The sequence below is a fragment of the Gorilla gorilla genome, chromosome 21, assembly GCF_029281585.2.
Source record: "Gorilla gorilla gorilla isolate KB3781 chromosome 21, NHGRI_mGorGor1-v2.1_pri, whole genome shotgun sequence".
NCBI classification, from domain to species: Eukaryota; Metazoa; Chordata; class Mammalia; order Primates; family Hominidae; genus Gorilla; species Gorilla gorilla.
Window position 1 is genome coordinate 51,132,928 of NC_073245.2, and position 27,622 is coordinate 51,160,549.

Sequence of the window (27,622 nt, forward strand, 5' to 3'; positions counted from 1 at the left end):
AGCAAGCCCAGCATCGCAGCCAATAACGCATCAGAGGGCGGAGCCGTAGAGGCTTGCGCCCCGCCTCGCTCCGCTATTGGAAGGAAAGCAGCCAATGGGAGAGCCGAGGCGGGGAGGTGCGGCCAATGGCGCGGGCCTGTTTGATTCAAAGGTTGCCTATAAAGTGGGACTGCACAGCGGTTCTTGTCCGAGGGCTGTCGAGTCCGAGCGCCGCCATGGCTCTGCTGTCCGAGGGCCTGGACGAGCTGCCCGCCGCCTGCCTGTCGCCGTGCGGGCCGCCAAACCCGACCGAGCTGTTCAGCGAGTCACGGCGCCTGGCTCTGGAGGAGCTGGTGGCGGGCGGCCCCGAAGCCTTCGCGGCCTTCCTGCGACGCGAGCGCCTGGCTCGTTTCCTGAACCCCGATGAGGTGCACGCCATCCTGCGCGCGGCGGAGAGGCCGGGAGAGGAGGGCGCGGCGGCGGCGGCGGCCGAGGACTCGTTCGGCTCATCGCACGACTGCTCTTCGGGCACCTACTTCCCCGAGCAGTCGGACCTGGAGCCACCGCTGTTGGAGCTTGGCTGGCCCGCCTTCTACCAGGGCGCCTACCGCGGCGCCACGCGCGTCGAGACGCACTTCCAGCCCCGCGGCGCTGGCGAAGGTGGCCCCTACGGCTGCAAGGACGCTCTGCGCCAGCAGCTCCGCTCGGCGCGAGAGGTGAGCGGCCCTCCAGGGCCCTGGGTCGCACGGGAGACCCCCTTCAAGAATGGGAAATTGAGGCCTGCTGGGAGTACGGGCCGGGGCCACTACCTCCTCTGCGCCCTACCGGAAGCGCGGGCTAGGTGGTCCCAGGGTCTCCGACTCACACCCCACTCTGCGTGTCTCCCCCGGATCCCCCGGGCCGCTCCTCGTGGCAGGGGATAGTGGGAAAGCCTCGGTTCCCAAGGATGCGAGTTGTGCCCGGGTTCCATCTCCTAACGTTCATATCCCTGAAGGAGGGACCAGAAGTACTCTGAGTTCCAAATTTCAGTTAAAATCAAACTTGGAAAATTGCCTATTTCCCTGGCTGTCAGCCAACGCTAGATCCCACTTTCAGGAGCTTCTTAGGAGACTCATTACCAAAGAACTTACGCAGGGAAAGTTCCAGAAAGATGGTCTCCAGAGACAACTACGGGGCATTAGGAAGCAATTATTATTGCTAATTACTTTCATGCATCTTATGTTGTAAAAAGCAGATAAACACAAGAGTGGCAAAGTGAGAGCCCTGCCGCTTTTTCTTTCTTGTCTTTTTTTTTTTTTTTTTTTGAGACAGATTCTCTTTTGCCCAGGCTAGAGTGAAGTGGCGGGATCTCAGTTCACTGCAACCTCCGTCCCCCGGGTTCAAGTGACTCTCCTGCCTCATCCTCCCAAGTAGCTGGGATTACCGGTTCCCGCCACCACGCCCGGCTAATTTTTGTATTTTTAGTAGAGACGGGGTTTCTCCATGTTGGCCAAGCTGGTGTCGAACTCCTGACCTCAGGTGATCCACCCGCCTCGGCCTCCCAAAGTGCTAGGATTACAGGCGTGAGCCACCGCGCCCGGCCCCCTGCTGCTTTTTCTACTGCCAGAGACTGGAGGGGAAACAGGGGCAAGGGGTTTGTTTTCCATAGGCTGGGTCTGTGCCAGATTGCAGTGGTCTCCTAAAATGCAGATACATTTGCATTAGATCGGCTTCTGTATTCATAGTGGGTTTTGGTCCTACTGTCTGACTCTTAGTATGGCATGGTCATGGGTGCAATGGAGGTCTTGTCTGCTTGCCAGCCTCGATAAAGCTGCAGCAGGGTGCTGGGGATCAAGGAGGAAGAAGGCAGCCTGCAGGTGGGTGTGACACATAGAGTGTCGTGGCAGACACCTTGGTCTGGAGCCATGGTCAGGTTGCTTGCTGACTGGCAGTGCCCAGCTCCCTGGCTATCTGCCTGTGCCAGGGACATGGCAGATAAAGCCCCAGCCATGTTAAGACTTGTTAGGGCTGGTACCTGAGTGTGTCTGACTGTGGGTGAAGATACCAGTGCATTGTCAGGTTGACATGTCCAAGCCCCGACTGTCACCAATGTTCTTAATGTTCTTTCCCTGACTGGTGGGGTTTCAGTGGTAGTGGATACAGTGACCTAGTGCCTTGCCTTTGAGGGAGTGGTTGTGGGCTGCAGCTAGGCTCTTACCAGCCCTGAGGTGCTTTGGGTGGGCTGAGGGTTTTTTGATGCAGCAGACATTTTCCTTGCGGGTTCAGTGAGAAGATTAAAAAGATGGAAAAGGCAGACTTGTGTAGGTATGCATCCCCAAAGCTCATCTCCAGTAGAACTTGAGCACTTGGAACCTGAAAAATGTAAAGAACTGGTCTGTATAGTGAGAGCTGTGGATTGTTCTAGTCTTTTGCCCAGCCCCAAATTTTAGTGATAGCAAAAGGGCACTGGAACTAGAGGCCAGAGGGAAACTATTAAACTCACGTGCTGGCGTGAGGAGGGGATGGAGCCAGGAGCTCAGACTCTCCCTCATCCCACGGGCATTTTGTAATACTGACATTTCCAGATAGAACCTGCTGCCCTAGTCTAGCTACCCACAGTTCCCTCCGAGATACTGTATTTGGAACCCGGGCAGTTTTAACTGAGAAAGGTGGTACATTACCTTTAAATCCAATGAGTATTGGCTGGGCGCAGTGGCTCAAGCCTGTAATCCCAGCACTTTGGGAGGCTGAGACAGGCAGATCACGAGGTCAGGAGTTCGAGACCAGCCTGGCCAACATGGTGAAACCCTGTCTCTACTAAAAATACAAAAATTAGCTGGACTTGGTGGTGCGTGCCTATAATCCCAGCTACTTGGGAGGCTGAGGCAGGAGAATTGCTTGAACCTGGGAGGTGGAGGTTTTAGTGAGCCGAGATCACACCACTGGACTCCAGCTCTGGGCAACAGAGCAAGACTCCCTCTCGGGAAAAAAAAAAAAAAAAATCCAATGAGTATTTTCAGTGTGTCCGATAGATGCCAAATTATTTGCTTACTCATTGCCTGCTGTGTATCAGACACTACCATGGCTGGGGCCACAGGGGAAGGCATCATCCTTGCCAACATTTGAGAGTGGACAGTGTGCTGATGGGAAACAGTGAGGAGTTTGCTGCAGGTACTGCGGAAAGGGCTAAAGAAAGAAAGTCTCCGGAGTGGCAGTGACCTCAGAGCTGGGTGGGGCTTGCCAGACCTAGGGTATGGGGGCTGGCCCACAAGTGTTTAAGGACCTGGAATGTTTGGGGGCAGCCAGATTCCCCACAGCGGGTTAGTGGTAGGAGAGGAAGCTGGGGTAAGGGATGCTGAAATGAGTTGGGTTTGAGACAGTGCTGAATTTGAGGTCCCAAAGGCTGTCTCTTTTGTTTAAAAAAAAAAAAAAAAAAAAGCCAGGCCATGGTATCATGCGCCTGTAGTCCCAGCTACTCAGGAGGCTGAGGCAGGAGGATCATTTGAACCCAGGAGTTTGAGGCTGTAGTACACTATGACTGCGCTGTGAATGGCTACTGCACTCCAGCCTGGGCAACACGGGGAGACCCTGTCTCTTAAAAAAAAAAAAAAAAAAAAAGTAATGCTTTCTATTTGCCAGGCACTGTTCTAGGTAATCCCAAGGAAGGTGTGATTATCATCTTCATTTTACAGCTGATAGAACTGAGGCATAGAGAAGTTAAGTGGCCCCGAAGTCATGCAGCTAGAGAATGAAGGAGCCTGTACTCAAATTGAGGCACAGAATGTCTGAACCACTGTTAACCACCACACTCCCTGTGGAGGGTTCAGGAGCCTGTGCTCAGGTGGGGAGAGGTGACAGCAGATCTGGTGGCTAGCTAAGTGCTACTACTATTTATGGGTGTGCATTGTGGACAAGGGAGTGGCTGTGTCACCTTGACTACATCCTTTGAAATCTAGTACCTGTGACAGCGAGGACCATGAAGGTGTAGGTCTCAGGCTGCTTTCAGGATGAAATGAGAAGCTGTTCTGCATCCGTGTTCTGATGGCAAAGGTACCTAATGGTGATATGATTGAGCACTTTGAATGGGTCAGTTTCTGTGCTAAACCCTTGACCTGAATTACCTCATTTAACCCTCCCAACACTGGGAGGAGGCTACAATTAAGAAAAGACCAGGCACAGAGAAGTTAAGTAACTTGCCTGAGATCACACAGTTAGCATGGGACAGAGCTGGGCTCAAGCCCAAGTCTGTCTAGTTCCAGCTCTGAAGCTCAAGTGCTTTTTTTTGTTGTTATTATTTTTTTTAAGACAGAGTCTTGCTCTGTCACCCACGCTTGAGTGCAGTGGCATGATCTTAGCTCACTGCAACCTCCACCTCCTGGATTCAAGTGATTCTCCTGACTCAGCCTCCCGAGTAGCTGGGATTACAGGAGCACACCACCATGCCCAGCTAATTTTTTCTTTTTTTTTTTTTGGGACAGAGTTGCTCCTGTTGCCCAGGCTGGAGTGCAGTGGCACAGTCTCAGCTCTCAGTAACCTCTGCCTCCCAGGTTCAAGCGATTCTCCTACCTCAGCCTCCCAAGTAGCTGGGATTACAGGCACCCTCCACTAATTTTTGTATTTTTAGTAGAGATGGGGTTTCGCCATGTTGGCCAGGCTGGTCTTGATCTCCTGACCTCGCGATCTGCCTGCCTCAGCCTCCCAAAGTGCTGGGATTACAGGCATGAGCCACTGCGCCCGGCCAATTTTTGTGTTTTTAGTAGAGATGGGGTTTCGCCATGTTGCCCAGGCTGGTGTTGAACTCCTGGGCTCAAGTGATTCACCTGCCTTGGCCTCCCAAAGTGCTGGGATTACAGGCGTGAGCCACTGTGCCCGGCCACTGAAGCCCACACTCCTAATCCCTGCTGCATACAGCCTGCCTGCCATGAGGAAGGATTGGAGCTTTGGTAGTTTCCAGCAGGCTGAAGGTTTGTAACAGTTGAAGATTGGGACTTTTTAATTTCCATGTTGCGTATTCTATAAACAGGAAAATGACAATGACTAGACCTGTCCTTTTCAGGAAGAAAACGAGGTGGTCAGTTTTTAGAGTAGGAGGCATTAAGGCTGGCAGAGAACCTCCTCAACCCATCAAGTGGGGAAGGTGGTTCATGATGCCAGGAGAACATAGGTCTCTGAGTTTAGGTTTTGTAAACTAGAGTGTGTTTTCCTTTCCCTAGGAAAGATAGAGCCAGATAGATGTTTCTGGTACCCGGAGCAGAGGGATCTGTGAGAATCTTTTGGTGGGTGAATGAAGGAACTTTGAATGCCACATGAAGGGTCCCACTTAACCCCAGAGGTTGGGGCCTGGCTGCAGTAGAGCACGGTCGGACCTCAGTGTTTGCTCCATGCAGCTTTATCTGCCTTCACTGAGGTGGTCTGAGGACCACCCTGCATCTTCAGGAATGTCCCTGGAAGGAGCCAGGATATGAGGCTCCTTGACCAGAGTATAGGCACAGGAAGCCAGGGTTACTTGGTAAATGGTAGGGCCTAATCCTGGCTTTGCAGCCTGAAGGGCTGGTTCTGGGATAGGTTTTATCCAGCAGCTCTCTGACCACACAGAGTCACTCAGTGTGTCTGATACATAAAAGATGCTCAGTAAATACTGTAGGGGCCTATTATGTGCACCTTTGCTCATTCAGCTACATGCTTTGAGGAGAAATAAAGGGCAGGGGGAAGGGAGTGGTAGATAGGAAGAAAAGTGGTTCAGGTGATTCTGTCTGCCTTTCCACTCAGCAAGTATTTGTCCCTGGGTGGCTGTGCCTGGGGTTTGTGAATCTGCCAGCCCCTTCCTTGACTCTTGTTTCTATATACCTTTCAAAGTGTGGGCATTCTGCCACACTGAATGAGGTACAGTGTTTAAAAACAAATGGTTTGGTCATGCGCGGTGGCTCATGCCTGTAATCCCAGTGTTTTGGGAGGTCAAGGCTGGAGGATTCCTTGAGGCCAGGAGTTTGAGACCAGCCTGGGCAACATAGCGAGATCCCATCTCTACAAAAAGTTAAAAAATTAGCCGGGTGTGGTGGCATGTGCCCGTAGTTCCAGCTACTCAGCAGGCTGAAGCAGGAGGATTACTTGAGCCCAGGAGTTGGAGGCTGTAGTAAGCTATGATCATGCCAGTGCACTCCAGCTTGGGTGACAGGGCAAGACACTGTTTCTAAAAAATAAAAACACAATTACGTATAGCATGGCTTGAATAGAAGCTGGCTGCTTACCAGGTGCTCAGGCGAGCTTCACCAAAATTGGAGGAAATACTATTTTGAACCTTTTGAGAACCCATATGTTTGCTTCCTAAGCAAGTTTTTGGATAATCTTGAATTATACAGGGTAGTTTCCCTACATACTTGCTGTAGATCCACCCCTCCACCACTGTATCTGTTGATGACGCATTCAGCTTTTTGCCTCTGTTGCTGTGTGAACTGGGATTTGGCTGGGCTGTGGCCGCCTGCCTGGAAGGGCTACATAGCCTCATTTTGGCAATGTGCTTATGAATTGGCTGTCCGGCTATTCCTGGTTTGTTGAATGAGAGTTCAGAGGCAAAGCTGGTACCACCACGAGGTTCCAATTCCTCAGAGTCACGTTTCTTACCAGTGCCTATTCTCTTTTGTTCCAAAGAGGCCACTTTTGCTATGCTCTGTTGTTCCAAAGAGGCCACTTTTGCTATGACCTCACCCTTGGGCATCCTCTTGATAACCTGAGCGTTAGTAGTGGGGATCATTGCGTTCCCAGAGAGCCCTGCCAGGAGGAGTAGCAGCTAAGGAATCTGTTGGGGGGCCCTGGCATTTACTTGGATGTATCTGAATGAAGGCTTTCCTGTTCTTGCACAACTTTCCTCTGCATTACAGTAGAGCCTGTGTGGTGTGATCAGTTTCTGTTCCAAATGCTCATGTCAGCCCCAAGCAGGGCTTCTCACCCTCAGGACTGTTGACCTTTTGGGTTGGATAATTCTTTGTCCTGAGGGGCTGTCTTGTACATTGTAGGACGTTGAGTAGCATCCATGGCCCCCATTCACTCGATGCCAATAGCATCCCTCACCCCAGGTAGTCATGATATTCAGTGTCTCCAGAGTGGGAAATAGTGAGTTACTGATGAATGAGCACAGAGTTTCTGTTTGGGGCTATGAAAAAGTTTTAGAAACAGATGGTAGTGATGGTTGTGAATGTAATTATTGCAACTGAATTGTACACTTAAAAATTATTAAGATGGCAAACTTATCTATTTTACCACAATAAAAAAATGTCTCCAGACATTGCTAAATGCCCTCTGGGGGCAAAATCGCCCCCAGTTGTGAACCACTGGCCTAGAAGTTCTCACTAGTGCATCATTATGGGACATTACCCACTGGACTGAAGTGTTGCTACTATTTATCCCTTCCTTTTGATTTCATGTGTCAGGTTAAGGATTTTAGAATTTAGCCATTTCTTTTTAAAAATATTGTGGTAAAAAATACATAGCAAAATTTACCATTTTAACCATTTGTAAGTGTACAGTTCAGTGGCATTAAATACGTTCACACTGTTGTGCAGCTGTCACTAGCCGAATCTCCAGAGCTGTTTCAGCTTCCCAAAGTGAAACTCTGTACCCATTAAACACTAGCTCTTCATACCCTCCTTTCCTGGCTCCGGCAACCACCATTCTACTTTCTGTCTGCCATTTCTTTCTTTCTTTTTTTTTTTTTTGAGAGTCTCGCTCTGTCGCCAGGCTGGAGTGCAGTGGCACCATCTCGGCTCACTGCAACTTCTGCCTCCCGAGTTCAAGTGATTCCCCTGCCTCAGCCTCCCAAGTAGCTGGGACTACAGGTGCCCACTACCACGCCCGGCTAATTTTTTTGTATTTTAGTAGAAACAGGGTTTCACCGTGTCGGCCAGCATGGTCTCAAGCTCCTGACCTCGTGATCTGCCCTCCTCGGCCTCCCAAAGTGCTGAGATTACAGGCGTGAGCTACCGTGCCTGGCCTCTGTCTGCCGTTTCTTTATTCTTTTCCCTTAGCGTCTAGCAGACAGTAATGAAGCTGCAGAATTCTTCTCTGACTTCTTTATGGATAGAAGGTACGTTATTTCAGGAAAAAAGAAAGCAAAACCCAAAAATGTAGTGGGTATATTGGCTTAAAAAAATCTTGAACCCGGTCTCTACTAAAAATACAAAATTAGCTGGTTGTGGTGGCACATGCCTGTAATCCTGGCTACTTGGGAGGCCGAGGCAGGAGAATAGCTTGAACCTGGGAGGTGGAGGTTGTGATGAGCCAAGATCGTGCCATTGCACTCCGGCCTGGGCAACAAGAGTGAAACTCCATCTCAAAAAAAAAAAAAAAAAAAAATTCTTGATGCAAATGATATAACCTCTGGAAGGGAATTTGGCAATATCTAGCAAAATTTCAGTTATATTTACCCATTGATCTACCACTTCCACTTCTCTGTATCTTGATATATTGGCAAAAATATGAATAGTTGTAGACAATAGGCCATGCGTTGCAACACTAATTATAATAGCAAAACACAGGAAAGAGTTCAGGTGTTCGTCAGTAGAGGATGAGTTCATCATTGTGAATAAACCGATTCGTCTCTGCAGTGGAATATCCTGTAGCTCTAAGAGGGAATGAGGACTAGCTCTGATATGCGGTATCTAGAATGGTACTGACCAGTGTAGTAGCCATATGAGGCTATTAAAATTTATATGGATTAAAATTAAATAAAGATTCAGTTCTGTCATCTTGGAAGGTTCTATTGGGCCACGCTAGTCTAGAACAATGTGTAGTATTCCATGCTACCTTTTACCTATAGGGGGATATAAGCACATATACATAGTTATATACATAATACACATGTTTATATAAAACAAATATGTTTATATACACCTGTGTATACTTGTTTATATTGAAAAAATGGAAGAATATACAAAAAACTATTGGAAATATTATCTCAATGGGGAGGAGGGACAAGGATGGAAACTAAGTATCTTTGAAAGTACCTTGTTTTGTAAATTGGATTTTGGAACTAGGCAAATGTTTTACATACTTATAAAATAAAAACAATTCAAAATGATAAGCCCTCCTCCCCCTACCCCCTAACTTCTTGGTGCTTTTCCCTCCCCTTTGAAAAGCCCACCTGCTTGTGTACTTCATGCTGGAATAGTACAGAGTACTGAATAGTGGTCAGTCCCTCCAGAGATCAGTGAAAACTTTGCTCCTGCCACCCTCTGGTGGCCCTGCCAGCACTTTCATCTAATACTTAAATTGTTTTATTTGGTTGCTTGTTTGTTTGTTTGAGACAAGTTCTCATTCTGTTGCCCAGGCTAGAGTGCAGTGGTGCAATCATGACTCACTGCAGCCTCGACCTCCCAGGCTCAAGTAATCCTCCTGCCTCAGACTCCTGAGTAACTGGGACTTAAAGGCACATGCCACCACGCCCAGATAATTAAAAAAATTTTTTCTGGAGACAGGATGTCAATTGTGTTGCCCAGAGTGGTCTCAAACTCCTGGCCTCAAGTGATCCTCCCACCTCAGCCTCCTAAAGTATTGGGATTACAGATGTGAGCCACCGTGCCGGGCCTAAATTGTTAATTTGATAATAGCCTCTGAAACAGAGGGAAAACAGTGCACACAAGCAAGTTTAGGTTTCGCTGTGGGAATTTGCATTCTTTTTTGTTTTTAAACCCCAAAGATGTCAAGATAGTTACTTAAAGGTTTTTGACAAAATCCCAAGGAGATTATTTCTGTTCTATTAAAACAGGTAATACATGGAGAGAAAATATATCTTTTGCTTTTTTAGCAAGAGGGTCCTGAGAGAGTCAGGAGAGGAAGTGAAGGATCAATGGAGGCCATGTGGTCAGCTGGGGGAATGCAGCAGCCAGGATGTTATTGACCACAGCACAGGCTGACATTGAATGTGTGCAGATCTTTGGTGGAATTCCAAGCATGTTGCACACCTGACCTCACTTTATGACTCTGGGAGGGAAGGGAGGGAAACTGAGGTGCAGTGAGAAGGGGTGATCGGTACGAACTTCCTCCCTCACGCAGAGGAAGAAGAGCTAGAATGAGAACTGGAATGACTGGCCCTGAGGGGCCTCTTGGGGCTGCACATGTGCCTGGTCAGAGCCTAGACCTGCCCATTGAGTGTGTATGAATCACTGACTTCGCAGAGCTGGAAGGGTTCCTTGTTTCAAGGACACTGAGACTCAGATGGAATGGCTTGTCCAGGGATAGTGACAGAATCGGGACTAAGAATATGAGTAGCTGCCATTTAAGGGCTTTCCATATGCCAGGAACTGCCAGCAAACACTATGAGATAGGTAGTGTCAATCATCCGTGGTGAGCTTGAGCCTATGCACTTCATGGGCTACGCCACTGATCCTTTAGTGTTTGTTCTAAGCTTCCAGTCATGTGAAAAACTGCCCATTAAACTTGTTTGGAATGATATAAAATACTGAGTATAGTACTTTTTTTAAGATGGCTCCGGAGTCACAGAGACCTGGTTTGAAATTCCAGCCCTTGTACTTGCTTAAGTTTGTCGCCTTGAACAAGTTACCTAACCTCTCCAAGCTTTGGCTTTCTCATCTATAAATTGGGGATGACAGGTAATGGGGTTTTGAAATTTCTAGATAGCACTTTTGAGCTTTTGTGCAAGAAGGCAAGCAGAAAAGAGTTCAGTTCTACGTGGCAAGTAACATAAACAGGGTCTGTGACCTTCCCAGAGACCAAGAAGGCCATCATGACGTCTGCTGTTCAACTACATAGGTTCCCAAGTCCCTTGGTACAAATCAGGAGGGGACAGGTAGAAGGACTGAGAGAGGTAGGCTTGTGATTTGTCACCTGAGATGATGATGTGAGAGTGGACACACATGCAGCTGCTCCAGATATGGCTGGAGAAGTGCAGGAACAGTGGGGTCCTGGTCAGCAGGCCGGCCATTATGCCCCTGACCAGCTGGATGCGTCCTCCTCACGTCTCCTTTTGTAACTGACTTGCACTGAGTTGCAAATTGCAAATGGGTGTTGACCCTGGAAGGGACTCTTGAAAGTCACCACTCTCACGACTTTCTAGTCCTTAGAGAGTGGGTGGGCTCCATGCAGCACAGACTGGGAGAGTGCCATGACTGTGGGCACTTGATGTGCAAGGGCTGCCTGCCTTCCAGACATGCCATTGTCCTTCACACATTATTGCCTCCAGGAGTGGGAGCAGTGGCCAAATACACATCAGGTGTATTTCTGGACCCACAGGCTGCAGCATGAGCACCGGACACCTAGGAGATGCATCCTGGCTTGGAAAGCAGGACTCGGCCGGTTAGTGGATGAGTCTAGGTCATTGCTCAGCTCAGTGAAGAGAGTGTCCCTTCAGTCTAGCCCCAGGTCTACTTCAGCTATGCAGGGATTGGTTGCACGAAGGCTGGGACACAGGAATAGGGGGATGGGGATGGGGATTTGAAGGAAGACTTCCCTACTGATTGCTTCTACAGTAGGACTGTGGACTTTTCCTCTGTAAAAGACAAGTACTTTTGGCTGGGCATGGTGGCTCATGCCTGTAATCTCTGCACTTTAGGAGGCCAAGGTGGGTGGATCACTTAAGCTCAGAAGTTGGAGACCATCCTGGGCAACATGGTGAGATTCTGTGTCTACAAAAATTAGCCAGGTGTGGTGGCGTGTGGCTGTAGTCCCAGCTACTTGGAAGGCTGAGGTGGGAGGATTGCTTGTGCTTCAGAGGCGGAGGTTGCAGTGAGCCAAGATCACACCACTGCACTCCAGCCTGGGCGACAGGGTGAAACTTCATCTCCAGAAACAAAAAAATAGACGAATATTTTTAAGAGTCCTGCTTTAGTAAGAAAGGAGGAGGGGATGCTGGGTGTAGGGGAAGTCAGGGGAAGAAAAAAACCTCCATCAACCCTACGCACCCTGATGGTGTTAAGGACTAGTGTTCAAATCCAACGCACAGGAAAGGGTGAGGCTTTAAAACCAAACAATGGAACAAATAGCAAATTAGGTATTTACTCACCATATAACAAAGGTGTTGCACAATTGTTTTGTTAAGTGGTGAATCAAAATTCAGCTTGGCCGTGCCTTGTGCTGTGGGCCCCCAGGCCCATGCCCCTGCCTCCAGCAGGTCTCTAATCCAGCAGCTGGGCTGGGTTTTTCTGGTCTCTGTTCCAGTAGCACTGAGGGAACGTGTCCGTTGGCCCGTCACACTCTGTTATCCCTGGCTTGTCTCCTGTCTCATTAGACTGCGTTCTTGAGGACAGGGATTGACACTAGATCCTCAGTGCTCAACACCTGCCTGCCTCGATTGGGTCCACAATGAAGATTTGAAAGAAGAGTGGGAAATCAGAGAGGCAAGCAGGTGTGTGCGTTTTCCTCTTTAGCTTTCTCCTGTGAGCTCTACTCTCATTTGTACACCTGCATATTCCAAACCTCTTTCTGAAGGTTTTACTGCCACCTCAAAATCCGTTTCGAAGCTCACCCCTCACTCTTGCTTCTTGTCTTGTGTTTCCTGTTTCCTTGTATCTGAATATCCCTCTCCCTGTCATCCTCAGCCCATGTCGCCCACTGCTCGGCTCTCCCATGATCTCCTTCCCTCTTCTGCAACCCTCATTGCTTCTGCCGTGCTACTGATTTGTCTTCATCTGGTCTCTAGTCCTCCTAAACATTTATTGAAGTTGCTTAACCTAAAGAATATCCACGTGACTCCTGTGTTGCAGGTCCTGTGTTGGAGGAGGTAGGCCCAGATCTCTGACCTATACCAATCTCTTCTGGCATCAGTTTCTTCCATCCTGTTGGATTCTTCACTTCAAACTCATTACTCTTATACAGGCAACGTGGGGAAGATTGAAACTGATTCCTTGGTTGGCATTCAGGGCCTTCTGTGATCTTGCTCATTCATCCGTCTTTTCCAGTCATGTCCCGTGGCTCCCTTTCATGCATGCTGTACGTTCCAGCCGGACTGGTACATACCCTGTCATGCCCTACCTCTTCCTCTGTTATCATGTGGCTTCCTGCGGGAATGCCTTCTCCTCCCTTCACTTCTCCCATGCCCTTGTCCAAATTTTGTCCTTGTGATTCAGCTCAAATGCCATCTCCTCCAGGAAGCCTTCCCTGCTCTTATCTGGTAAGCATTTGAGTACCTATAGTGCCCATAGTCCACCACTGGAGGAGACACCTTGTTTTTGTTTTGTTTTGTTTTGTTTTGTTTTTTGAGATGGAGTCTTGCTCTGTTGCCCAGGCTGGAGGCAGTGGTGCGATCTCGGTTCACTGCAACCTTCACCTCCCAGGTTCAAGTGATTCTTGTACCTCAACCTTCCTAGTAGCTGGGATGACAGGTGCACGCCACCATGTTCATCTAATTTTTTGTATTTTTAGTAGAGACGGGGTTTTACCGTGTTGGCCGGGCTGCTCTCAAACTCCTGACCTCAGGTAATCCACCCACCTCGGCCTCCCAAAAGCACTGGGATTACAGGCATGAGCCATCAGGCCCGGCCCCCTTAGTTTAATTGCTTAGGCTGTATATATCATTTTGCCTCTCTGCATCCTGTGTCCTCTCCTTGAGGTAAGTTGGGTCTATGTCAAATTCCTCATAGCCATCTTTCTGCCTAGTGCAGTGTGCAGCCCACAGCGTGCTCTGAGGAGGTGCTGGCTGCATAATAGCACCTGTTTCCTGCCTTGCCCTCCCTGTGCTAAGCCCTTTCCATGCTTTGTTTCACTTAATCCTCACAGCAGCCCTTTGACCCAGATGCTATTAATTTTGTCTTCCTGAGGAGGAAACTGAGGCTCAGAGAGATTAAGCCACTTGCCCAGGGTCACACAGCTGGTAGGTGGTAGAGCTGGGTTCTATGCCCAGACCTTTTGCCTTTAATTCCTGTTGTATGACCCGAATGAGTGGGATGAATAGGACTGTCAAAATAGGATGTGTAAAGCCAGTGGAGGATGTAAACTTCAGAGGATGCCACGAATTCAGAAAGAACGCTTCTCATTTTTTAAATCACTGTGTTCAGTGGGTTTCAGCCATGCCCTTTACCAAGAATAGCCCACAGCTTAGACCATCATTAAAAGGGGTGGGGAGGGAAAGGCAGCAGGAGAGTAACTGGTCTTCTTGACCCCCTCACAGCAATGACTTCCCAGGAACTGGTGTTTCAGGGTCTCACATCCTAGTAGACCAGGCCCTGGAGTGTTGGAGAAAGACAGCCAAATTGCCTTTTTGCCTCTTCATTCCTTCTTTAATCCCCCGAATCTTTAAGGAGTCATGACTGTCATATACTGTCCTAAGTCCTCTGGGACCACAGAAATGAATCAATCCCATTCAAGAGCCTTTGCTGCAGGAGAAGGAGTGAAACCCATAAATGAATAATCCTAACTTTCAGAAAAAGAGTTAATGTGATTCTGAGAGACAGGCTTTTACTGTGGAAATGGGGAGGAAGGAGAAACCCTTATAGCTCCAGACTACAGAAGAGCCCCCAAGCCTTGGCTTCCTTAGTTAACACCCCCAACTTCTGACTCAGTTTGTCAGGACCTGTTTCTAAGCTTGGAGGTTTGGACACCCCCACTGCCCTGCCAGGAGTTTGCTGAGGACCTTGGTTTTAAGCCTGCAAAGGGTGTGATTAGAGGCATTGTGGCAGGAGCAGCCTGTCTTTAAAAGAGCGAGGAAAGCTAGGCGGTGTCTCCCTGTGTTGAACTGTCTGGACGGCTCCAGCTCTGGACTGGTAAAGTGAATAAACGAGCAGATACTAAGGGATCCTTTGTACCTTGCACTTTATGTAACATAGTCATTTAGTTCTTGATACAACCCTATTTTGCAGCTAAGGAAACAGACATTTGAAACAGCTGTAATTTGCCCAAGAATGCATGGCTAAAAGGTAGCTCTTAATTGTAGTCTGAGGCTAGGTGTGGAAAATCACTTGGGACGCATGAATGGAGCCACGTTGTTGGGGAGAAGAAAGGCCTGTTCTGAGCTTAAGGGCAGAATCCTTAGGAAATATTTCCCTGTTCTTTGCTGTGGGCTTGCACTATGGACGGATACCAAAGAACTGCAGAGAGAACCTTTTACTGAGGAGAGGCCAGTGCAGTGGAAGCCATTTGGTTAGAACCTGCCCAACAGACAGCTGATCAGGCCTGGCTGGTAGAAAGAACAGAATGTTAACAAATATGATATGCAGTGTTAGGGAGGCAGAAGAAGGGAGAATCCATGGGCCTGCTTCGATTGCTTTCGAGTCATGAGTTGGTGGTGAATGGGACAGGCCTTAAAAAAGTCAGAGATTATGATTCAAAACCAGACAATAATTTAAAAAATAGATTTCGAGAATGCTACCCTCCAGAAGGGCCCTCAGAGAGAATCTGAGGTTTTATTTACTTGTTTAACGGACAGCAAACTGAAGCCTGGTGGGGAAAGCAACAAGCCAAAGATGACATTGTGTTACCCACAGAACCAGACAGCTTGCTGATCTGAACTAAGCCTGTAAGACAGGAGTTTAGTGGAGGAATAGAAGGTGAATGGAGCAGGTTCATAAGAGAGCAAGGCAGTGGATTGATCTGTATTTTTGAGAAACCTGCCAGCATGGAGTTGGGAGTGTTAGCTAGGCCAAGTCAAGATTTCTAGGACACGGGGCCCAAGTGTCTTTGGAGATGCAAAAGAGTCTATGGTGAGGGGGGCACCAACACTGCAGAAGGAGGAGGGAAGGATAACTGTTGGATAGGGATCGTTTCCCAGCTCTGAGTGGAGTCCAGAGTCCAGACAGCGTGCTGTAAGGTGGTGTCCTATAAGCTGATCATGTGCTCTTCCCTGTTTCACCTGTAGGTGATTGCAGTGGTCATGGACGTGTTCACAGACATCGACATCTTCAGAGACCTGCAAGAAATATGCAGGAAACAGGGAGTTGCTGTGTATATCCTTCTGGACCAGGCTCTCCTCTCTCAATTTTTGGATATGTGCATGGATCTGAAAGTTCATCCTGAACAGGAAAAGGTTTGTGGTACACTATATCCAGTTTCACCATAGTCGACAAATATGACCAAGCATCCATGATCTACAAGGTGGCTGGTGGCGGTATCCCTGTTTACAAGGAAGGGACTGAGGCTGTGAGCAAAGTCATTTGCCTGGTCTTACAGAAAACAAACAGTACCTGTGACCTGGCAATTTTCCTAGGTGTCTACCCAAGAGAAATGAAAATATAGGCCCCCACAAAAATTTATGTATGAGTTTTATAGAAGCATTATTCATAAAGCCAAAGAGTGGAAACAATCCAATGCCCATCAACTGATAAGTGGATAAATGATATGTTGTCTATTCATACAATAGCATACTATTCATCTATAAAAAGGAATGAAGTGCTGATACATGCTACAGCATGGATGAACCGGCAAACGTGCTAAGTGAAGGAAACCGGTCACAAAAGACCACATATGATATGATTCCATTAAGTCAGAATAGGGAAATCTATAGAGACATTGATTAGTGGTTGCCTAGGGCTGGGGAGTTGGGGGAAGGACGGGATTATTGCTAAAGGGTACTTCATTTTAGCACTTTCTTTTTAAACTGATGAGAATGTCCTAAAATTGACTAACGGTGACGATGGTTGCATATATCTGTGGATATACTAAAAACTACAGAATTTGTGTTAATTGTATGATCTGTGAATTAGATCTCAGTTAAGCTCTTTAAAAGAAATGTTAGGATTCAAGACCTTGGCCTCTCCCCTGTACTGTCCTGCCTCTTAATAGAGCCTGGGCCAGCTCCCTTGTTGAAGGCCTGAAGGCCACCCTGGAAGTTGCTGCTTTTGACAGTAGCTCCAGGAGGCTGCGCTTTTAATCACAGCAACCAGTATTTGTTGAGCCCCCACTCTGTCTTTGGCACTGCTCCATGCTTTTTTTTTTTTCCCTGAGATAGAGTCTCACTCTGTTGCCCAGGCTGGAGTGCAGTGGCCCGATCTAGGCTCACTGCAACATCCCTCTCCCAGTTTCAAGAGATTATCCTGCCTCAGCCGCCCAGTTAGCTGGGATTACAGGTGCGTACCACCACACCTGGCTAATTTTTGTATTTTTAGTACAGATGGGGTTTTGCCATGTTGTCCAGGCTGGTCTTGAACTCCTACCTCAGATGATCTGCCTGCCTCAGCCTCCCAAAGTGCTGGGATTACAGGCATGAGGCCCCACGCCCAGCCTGCTCTGTACTTTTAACAAATATTATGTAACTGAATCCTCAAAGCAGCCCCTATCAGGTAAGTGGCACCTGTGTTTTAGACCAGGAAATAGTGACACAGAGAATCCAAGTGTCCACCACTGCAAAGTAGTGGGCCTAGGGTCTGCCTCCTTGTATGTCTGCCTCCAGCCCCAGTGTCTGTAATCACTATTACATGCTGCTGCTGTTCATTTCTCATTATTGTAAAATTAGATTTTATGTCTATTTCTCTGATTCTGAAAATGACTTAAGTGTTTCAGTGGAAGCCTATACAACATAGCTAGCTTGGTCACTTTCATGGAAAGAAGCAAGAAAAATTGTCATATTTATTACAGAATTTGTTTTTTTGTTGTTGTTGTGTTTTTTTGAGATGGAATTTCGCTCTTGTTGCCCAGGCTGGAGTGCAGTGGCACGATCTCAGCTCACTGCAACTTCTGCCTCCCGGGTTCAAGCGATTCTTCTGCCTCAGCCTCCTGAGTAGCTGGGATTACAGGTGCCCGCCACCACACCTGACTAATTTTTTGTATTTTTAATAGAGACAGGGTTTCACCATGTTGGTCAGGCTGGTCTCAAACTCCTGACCTCAACTGATCCACCCGCCTCGGCCTCCCAAATTGTTGGGATTACAGGCATAAGCCACCATATCCGGCCCAGAATTTGTTTTTTAAAAATTAAGCAACCCATGGCTTCTCAGCCTTTTGGCTAAGATCAAGTGTAAAAATTAAGCATCTTAACCTGTGAGCTTCAGAACTTTATTTGTTCATCACCTGTCTGAGTATCTATTATGCACTGGGTACTAGATATAAAGCAGTCAGCAAAACGAATTTAGTCTTTGGTACTATAAGTTACTGCCTAACAGACTCTAACTTACCACCTTATTATTACCAAGCAATTTGGTTTACAGAATTCAGATTCTCCCACAGAGTTCTTGTTGGTTGCCTCATGATAAAGACAGGATTGGGGTTTCTAGACCAATTGAGATGAGACAGCCATGTAACCCAACAGGTGGTTAGAAAATGAGTCCAGGTGGACCCAAGGAAGATACACTTTGGCATGGAAAAGAGCATTATCAGCTAGCCAGGTAAAGAAATTGAAGGTATCAGTGTTTAATTTCAAGGTACTCTTTCTATAATTAAGGCTATGCATTAGCAGAGAAATCACAGAATTGTTCTGGCCACAACTTTGATCAAGTGATTTTCTCTATTTATCTACTAGACAGAAATCTATGAGCAGGCACCGGTTCAGTTGCCTACTGTTGGTTGTTGCCTTCATAGGTGTCCAGATCCTCTGCAGGGGGGTTTAAGAAGGCCTATTTCTGGCCGGGCGCGGTGGCTCACGCCTGTAATCCCAGCACTTTGGGAGGCCGAGGTGGGTGGATCACGAGGTCAGGAGATCGAGACCACCCTCGCTAACACGGTGAAACCGCGTCTCTACTAAAAATATAAAAAATTAGCCAGGCCTGGTGGCACACGCCTGTAGTCCCAGCTACTTGGGAGGCTGAGGCAGGAGAATCGCTTGAACCCGGGAGGCAGAGGTTGCAGTGAGTCGAGATCGCGCCACTGCACTCCAGCCTGGGCAACAGAGAGAGACTCTGTCTCAAAAAAAAAAAAAAAAAAAAAAAAAAAAGGCCTATTTCTCTGGCCTCCCCAGTTTTTGTAGTTTTACCTCCTTCCTGGGGAAGCACTGTCTTCCCTGGTTGCTTGTGTCTCCTGTTCCTCTCTGTGCTAGTGAATTTGTGCCCCTTGCCGTATGGGGGCTGATGTCCCCATGCTCTGCCTCTGTAGCTGGTTCAGAATGTTGGGTTGTGCTCTCTGTAGGAACTTGGTCACACATTGATGTGCAGGCGCTCACAAGTGCTTTGGCCACGATCACAGAGGCATATGCAACATTCAGATGTGTGTCAAAGGGAAAGATACAGAAAACCACACCTAATCTGCCCATAATGGTATTTTTATGCTTATTATATGTTGATCCTTTAAGACTTGGCTCAGGGGTCATCACCTCCTCCAGGAAGCTCTCCTCCCACCAAGTCCAGGTGTACCTCTATGACATTCCCTAGTCGTTTTTCTTTTTTTAATTTTTATTTTGAAATAAGATTTATAAAGAAGTTACAAAAATAATATAAGAAATTCCTGAATACTCTTCACCCAAGTTCTCCACATGTTAACATCTTACAAACCTCAGTACAAATAAAAAAATCAGGAAATAAACTTGATATCAATACTATCTAATTTACAGACTTATACATTTCCCGGTCATTCCACTAATGCCCTTTTATATGGTCCAGGATCCAATCCAGTCCAGGATCACACCTTACATTTAGTTGTCAAGTCTCCTTCATGTCATTTAATCTGGAACAGTTTCTCCATCTTTCTTTGTCTTTTAGGGTCTTGACCTGCCCCCACCCCCCTACACCCCATCCCCGTTTTTTTTTTTTTTAAGAGATAAGGTCTCGCTATGTTGCCTAGGCTGGTCTTGAACTCCTGGACTCAATTGATCCTCTTGCATCAACCAGCCTCCCAAGTAGCTGGAACGACAGACATTTGGCACTGCGCCCGGCTGGATCTTGACACCTTTAAAGAATACTAGCCAGCTGGGTGCAGTGGCTCACGCCTGTAATCGCAGCACTTTGGGAGGCTGAGGTGGGCAGATCACCTGAGGTCAGGAGTTTGAGACCAGCTTGGCCAACATGGCGAAACCCCGTCTCTACTAAAAATACAAAACAATTAACCAGGCATGATGGCAGGTGCCTGTAGTCTTAGCTACTCGGGAGGCTGAGGCAGGAGAATTGCTTGAACCTGGGAGATGGAGGTTGCAGTGAGCCGAGATTGTGCTACTGCACTCCAGAGTAAGACTCCACCTCAAAAAAAAAACAAACAATTTTTTGTAGAATTTGGGTTTGTCTGATGTTTTATCAAAGTTAAATTCAGATTACGCATTTGGTAAGAAGACCACAGAAGTAGCATTATGTCTTGCCATAGTTTTGTTTTGTGTTTTATTTTTAGCTTATTTTGAATATTGATGGATTAACAGAAGTTGCAAAGATTGTACAGAAAAGTTTCATGTACCCTTCACCCAGTTTCCCCAAATGTTACATCTTATGTAACTTACGGTACAATGTCAAAACCTGGAAATTGACATTGGTACAATGTGTGTATACAGCTTTGTGCCATGTTATCATCATGCATACATATCCAGACAGAAGTTTCCATCACCACAAAGATCTCCCTCCTCCTGCTCCTTTATATAGTCACATCACTCCCCTCTCTTTAACCCCTAGCAACCACTAATTTGTTCTCTATTTCTATAATTTTGTCATTTACAGTCTATTTTGTAAATGGAATTATACAGTATGTGACCTTTCAAGATTGGCTTTTTTCCCCTCATCACAGTGCTTTTGAAATCCATCCAAGATGTGCATGTATCAACAGTTTGTTCCTTTTCATTGCTGAGTATTGTATGGTATCTTACACCATTCAGCCACTGAAGGACATTTGGATATTTCCAGTTTTTGTCTGTTATGAATAAAGTTGCTGTGAACATGTGTAGAGGTTTTGTGTGGATATAGGTTTTCATTTCTCTGGATGCTGTTATGTGTTACTGTAGTTTCTAAATCAATTAGTTTTCTCTCTCTTATTCTAGTCCTTGAAGGTAAGGAGCATGCCTTACATCTCTGTTGTCTCAGGGCTTGGCACATAGCAGGGGCTGTCTATGTTTATGGAATCAATGAGTCAAACAAAAATCTTACACGTTTAATTTAAACGTGTAAGATTTCTAACAATATAGAGCCACTGGTCTGCTCCAGAGAATGCAGATTGTTGCAGTATTTTGTATGCCAGTTTATACATTTATGTGTGTCATTTTACAGGAATAATTATGCATACATGTGCAGTATATTGCCCCAGCATACCACCACCAGTGTACGTTTTTGGTAATTATGTATTTGTAGGAGATGTGACATTGCTTGTTAAGCCACATGTGATATGAGTGTTTCTGCCTCAGCAGGCCTGTACTAGAGAAGGCCTGTCCTGTGTTCCTATTCTCCATACCCATTATGGTGTTGAGGGTGAGTGAGGATGGACTGTTACTCTAATGTGATGCCATTAAACAAACAAGTTGGAGGAAGATCAGCTTACCTTCTTTCAGACTTTGCTAAAATGTTCTTTATTACTAGCGTGTTTTCTTTGATGATTTTATCCCACACATTTTGCTTCAGAATCATTTCTTGGATTCTGTTGTTTAGTATCCCAAAAAGGTTGAGTGTTCTTTTAGAACACATACACGCATGAACTAAGGGTCTCAAAAGTAAATATAAGAAAAGAACAGATGAGAAGATGGACCAAATGTAGAAGTAACATCACTTGAGGCTTGAGAACTGTCTGGCTAGTGTACCGTGTATACTGTCACTAAATGGTGACCCTAAGCCACGCATATGCCAATAATTATATCTGGGAATTGTAAACTAAGCCTTTTTGTCCTAACCATTTGCTCAGCAGTTGAGTACTGCTGAAATGTTCGTTTATATTTCTCCCACTCCCTGCCAACAGTTAATGACAGTTCGGACTATCACAGGAAATATCTACTATGCAAGGTCAGGAACTAAGATTATTGGGAAGGTTCACGAAAAGTTCACGTTGATTGATGGCATCCGCGTGGCAACAGGCTCCTACAGGTAAGTTTCTAACCCGTCCAAGGCTTATTAATCTAAACTCTTCAGAAGAAGCATGTCACGTAAAGGTAAAAGCCTTTTCCTCTCAATGGGAGCCTGTATGGCCATGCATTGTGATATGCGTGCATCTGTGTATAGCAGCTAGTTATCAAAGCCTCCTGTTAGAGGCAGTTTGGGTGGGGGTCACTTCCCCTGTCCTGTAGTCCATAGATTAAAATGCAGAAGTTGAACTTGTATTGAGACAACACAGTCAGCAAGTCCTAGATTTCAAGCCTTGGCCCAGGTCTGCAGGGGACGAATTGGGGGTTAACAGCAACACACAGTCTGGAATCCTGGTTCCTTAGGGATCTGGACCCAGCTTGCCCTGCTCACTTGAAGGTAGGGGCAGTTGCAGGCATCTCCATTAGTGTTGAAGGTAGAGCCAGAGCTGTCAGCTTTAGACTCAAATCCTCCACGTTGCTTCAAGCCTTGTAATTTAGAGCTTTAGTCTAGAAAATACTGATTATGTTTCTGACCCACCTTTGAAGTCTCACATTGGCAATGGCATCTTAAGGTAGAGAGCAGGAAGGTTGAAGAGAGGGTGGGGATAATGAGTGGTTTACATGAATCTCTAGAATTTGTGCCATTTTTATGTATGTGGCTCCAATGGTTGTATGTTTTGCCGCCTCTGCAGTAGATTGTCTGATGGTTTGCATGAAGTGTGTCTGTAGAATTTTAAAAAGAAAACCCCATTTTTGAAGAAACACACAACCCTGAGTGATAATTACGTGTCAGCCCTGGGTAAAGGTAGAAATGTGAAGGCTTGTGGAAAATGAGGCAGTAAGATCAAGAAAATCTTGACACCTTTCTTTTTCAACAATACCCTCATTGCTCAGAACAAAATTTGAACTTTCTTCACCAAAGAAGAGGCTGTGGGAAAAAACAAATTGAACTCTTTTTCTTGGAATTTCCAAGAAGTTTATTAAAAAAATTTGTTTTTAACCCAAGTAGGATTTATCTATATTAACCAAACTTAGCTACAAATGGACTTTTGCTGTTCTAAAATATAAAAACTACCCTCTCCAAATGAAATTGATGACGATGACAGCTTCCATTTGTTGAGGAGGTTTTATAATCTTGGTGTTGGATAGGTGCTTTATTTACATTGTCTCATTGAAGGCTTTCTTTTTTTTCTTTTTTTTTTTTTTGTGATGGAGTCTTGCTCTGTTGCTCAGGCTGGAGTGCAGTGGCGCCATCTTAGCTCATTTCAACTTCTGCCTCTCAGATTCAAGCGATTCCTGTGCCTCAGCCTCCCGAGTAGCTGGGACTACAGGCATGCCACCATGACTGGCTAATTTTTGTATTTTTAGTAGAGATGGTGTTTCGCCACGTTGGCCAGGATGGTCTCAGACTCCTGACCTCAGGTGATCCGCTGGCCTCGGCCTACCAAAATGCTGGGGTTACAGGTGTGAGCCACTGCGCCCGGCCCGGCCTCATTGAAGGCTTTCAAAAGAATCTTCCTTCTCAGGCTTTGAAGGCAGTTTTCAGGGGGACTTTGCATTAGCCATATCTTGGTTACAGGAGACAGAGTTGACTGTGTTCTATGATCTCTATTTGAAACCTACTTCTGGTACAAATACCACCATTAGTGGGGTGATGGCAAGTGTCAGCTAACTCTCAAACATACTGACTCGAAGAACCCGGAAGGAAGCATAGAAAGGTACAGTTGGTTTTCAGTTCATCTTGACGTAGGAGCCACACACTGATCAGAACACTATATCCTGGTTCTGATGTTTTCGAGTTGACTTTTGTTCTTAGGCAGGCTCTCCCTTTGAAGTCAACGATCCTGGCTTTGTTTATTTTTTGTTTTTGAGACAGAGTCTCGCCCAGGCCGGAGTGCAGTGGACGATCTCGGCTCACTGCCAAGTTCCGCCTCCTGGGTTCACACCATTCTCCTGCCTCAGCCTCCCGAGTAGCTAGGACTACAGGCGCCCGCCACCACGCCCAGCTAATTTTTTTTTGTATTTTTAGTAGAGATGGGGTTTCACTATGTTAGCCAGGATGGTCTCGATCTCCTGACTTTGTGATCTGGCCACCTTGGCCTCCCAAAGTGCTGGGATGATAGGCATGAGCCACCGTGCCCAGCCAGATCCTGGCTTTCTTATATGGCCTTTAGTAGCTGTCTCCCAAAGGGTGAAACTCTTTCACTCAGAATTACTATCAATCCCTTCTGTCAGAATCCATTTGACAAAGAAAAAAGAAATCTCTGAAAAATTACTTGGCTCTGTTGGGATCACATGCCCACCCTGAATGAATCCCTGCATCCAAGGGAATAGGATACTCTGGCCAGTGTGGACCACATGCCTGCCCCTATTGTGGTTGGAAAGAGTATGATAATGAAAGCTTTCTGGGGTACAGGTGGGTGTGAGTTCTGCTAGCAGAGGAGGGAGGCGGGGAAGGGACACTGTACAGGCAAGGGCGCATGGCCACTAATCAGCTCTAACATGTTTTGAGCCATGGTATTTTGTGAAAATGGCAGCACAGCCCCATGACTGTGGGTCCTCCACTGTTAGTGAGGAAGACTACTTCAACAGCCACAAGGACAAGCTTGAGGGCAGGAAGGCCACTGATGTTGCCACTCAAACAGTAGCAAGGAGCAGGGCATTAGCAATTCATAGGGCCTAGGGTCTGATGTGGAGTCCAGCAGTAGCTCCCCTCTGTGATAATCCCTTTATCTGGTTTCCTTACCTTTAAGATGGGGGTGCTGGCCTAAATAGTTTTCTTACCTTTAAAATGGGGATGCTGGCCTAAATATTTAGAAGCCCTATTTTTTATTTTTAATTAATTTTTTAAGATGGAGTCTCGCCCAGTCATGGAATGTGCAGTGGTGCGACCTCAGCTCACCGCAACCTCTGCCTCCCGGGTTCAAACAATCCTCCCACGTCAGCCTCCCGAGTAGCTAGGATTACAGTCATGCACCACCACGCCTGGCTAATTTTTTATGTGTTTTTACTGGAGACAGGGTTTCACCATGTTGGCCAGGTTGGTCTCGAACTCCTGACCTCAAAGGATCTGCCCACTTCGTCCTCTCAAAGTGCTGGGATTACAGTTGTGAGCCACCGCGCCTGGCCCCCTTTCCAGTTTTTAAAAACTCTGAGGCAAGGACCAGGTGAGGTGGCTCACGCCTGTAATCCTAGCACTTTGGAAGGGTGAGGTGGGAGGACTGCTTGAGCCCAGGAGTTCAAGACTAGCCTGAGCAACATAGCAAGACCCCGTCTCAAAACAAACAAACAAACAAAAAAACCCTCTGAGGCTGAGCATTTAGTGTGTTTGTTAAACAGTTGGCCTTTTTACTTTTATGGTAACACACATATATGTTATATATGTGTTAAGGCTAGTTAAATACATGCAAATGGTAGGTATGATATCACCAAAGTTGTGACCCTTATGTGGTAAGATACCTGTGCTATATTATTCAGATGGACAGTGAGTAAACCAAAATTGCTCATCCTTACCAGCTGCTGTTTGTTTCTTTTTAATCCTTAAGTTTTACATGGACGGATGGCAAATTAAACAGCAGTAACTTGGTAATTCTGTCTGGCCAAGTGGTTGAACACTTTGATCTGGAGTTCCGAATCCTGTATGCCCAGTCCAAGCCCATCAGCCCCAAACTCCTGTCTCACTTCCAGAGCAGCAACAAGTTTGATCACCTCACCAACCGAAAACCACAGTCCAAGGAGCTCACCCTGGGCAACCTGCTGCGGATGCGGCTGGCTAGGCTGTCAAGTACTCCCAGGAAGGCGGACCTAGACCCAGAGATGCCCGCAGAGGGCAAGGCAGAGCGCAAGCCCCATGACTGTGAGTCCTCCACTGTTAGTGAGGAAGACTACTTCAGCAGCCACAGGGACGAGCTCCAGAGCAGAAAGGCCATTGATGCTGCCACTCAAACAGAGCCAGGAGAGGTGATGCCAGGGCTGAGTGTGAGTGAGGTGGGAACACAAACCAGCATCACCACAGCATGTGCTGGTACCCAGACTGCAGTCATCACCAGGATAGCAAGCTCTCAAACCACGATTTGGTCCAGATCGACCACTACTCAGACTGACATGGATGAGAACATTCTCTTTCCTCGAGGAACTCAATCTACAGAAGGGTCACCAGTCTCAAAAATGGCTGTATCGAGATCTTCCAGTTTGAAGTCTTCCTCCTCTGTGTCTTCCCAAGGCTCTGTGGCAAGCTCCACTGGTTCTCCCGCTTCCATCAGAACCACTGACTTCCACAATCCTGGCTATCCCAAGTACCTGGGCACCCCCCACCTGGAACTGTACTTGAGTGACTCACTTAGAAACTTGAACAAAGAGCGGCAATTCCACTTCGCTGGTATCAGGTCCCGGCTCAACCACATGCTGGCTATGCTGTCAAGGAGAACACTCTTTACTGAAAACCACCTTGGCCTTCATTCTGGCAATTTCAGCAGAGTTAATGTGCTTGCTATTAGAGATGTAGCACTTTATCCTTCCTATCAGTAACTGCTCCGTGTTCAGACTCCTGGTTTCTTCCTGGCTTACAGTGGACATCATCAGCTTCCTGCTTTAAAAAATATCTTATGTCCCTAATTGCCTTTCTTTTACCTGACTTTGTCACCTTTGTTGTCTTTGAATTCTACAGGCTGCATATTATTTTACATGCTTTGTTTTGTCATGTATATACCAGGTATTGGTTTTATGGTTTAAACACTATGGATACAGGGGTTTGTTTTGCACACTTTTAATAGTCATGCACTACATAATGATGTTTTGGTCAATGACAGACCATGTATATGTTGGCAGTCTCATAAGATTATAATACCGTATTTTTACTATACCTTTTCTATGTTTAGATACAAATACCATTATGTTACAGTTGCCTACAGTATTCAGTGCAGTAACATGATGTACAGGTTTGTAGCCTGTTTTGCATTTTTCTTAGGTTGTATGCTCTTCTGTTTTAAAGGTTTGAATCACCAGCATTTTTGTGATCAAAATCCTATTTAGAAAAAATAAAACTACTTTCTGTTTATCTCTTTAGAATATCTGTATTCTTAGCATTAAATAAATATAAACTTGTGCTTCTGTACTTTTTCCCCCCTCTCTGACACTTTTCTCTTTAAATCTGGGAGTATGTCACAAATAAATGCACCTAATAGATATAGGTATATAGATATCTATATCTGAAGGTTTTTAAAATAGTGTCAGGGTGAGGAAGAAGTAGATGATCCAAACTATAGAAGAGAAAATAGATCCACTTAACCTTCCTCAGCATCATGAATATTGATGTTACTCTATAGTTTGAGTGAGGAAACTGGCCAGAAATAGCAGGCCTTTGCACATGCTCTGCCTTTTCTCTTTTCGAAGAAAAAGCCTGAGCTATTTCAGTAGGTCCTTGGTACTCTGGTACTCTGCTTGTCTACCAAAGGAGGCGTTAGTGTATGTTCCTATATTCATTCCCAGTATTAACTCTGGTGGCCCCATGGGCCTCATTTCATCAGCTGGGTGTATTGACAGTGATTTAGCCATCTAATATCCTAGAGTAGGGGCAAAAGAGGACACTGACAATTATCCCAGTTTCCTGGTCCAGTGGCAGGCAGTGTAACGGTTTCTACACCCTTCTAATCAGGATTGGTATGGCTGTGGAATCCTGTTTTTGTCTCATTCTCATGGACAGACAAAAGGGAAGAGAGTTAAATGATGCCTTCCTCCCTCTCCTGACTTAGCTACAGCAAAAAAGATCTATAACAGGGGAAGGTGTCTGCCACATAAAATGCTGATGCACTTGTATCATTAGTGTCCCTACACTCA

At 46.4% G+C, this 27,622-nt stretch overlaps 1 protein-coding gene across 1 annotated transcript; it reads left to right on the forward strand.

Annotated features, from left to right (window-relative positions):
• FAM83D (family with sequence similarity 83 member D) lies at window positions 1-26,900 on the forward strand. Its single transcript, XM_004062146.4, has 4 exons — window positions 1-695; window positions 15,758-15,925; window positions 21,685-21,809; window positions 25,333-26,900. The coding sequence occupies exons 1-4, from the start codon at window positions 126-128 to the stop codon at window positions 26,312-26,314; spliced, it is 1,845 nt and encodes a 614-aa protein (XP_004062194.4). The 5' UTR covers window positions 1-125; the 3' UTR covers window positions 26,315-26,900.
• The last annotated feature ends 722 nt before the right edge of the window (window positions 26,901-27,622 follow it).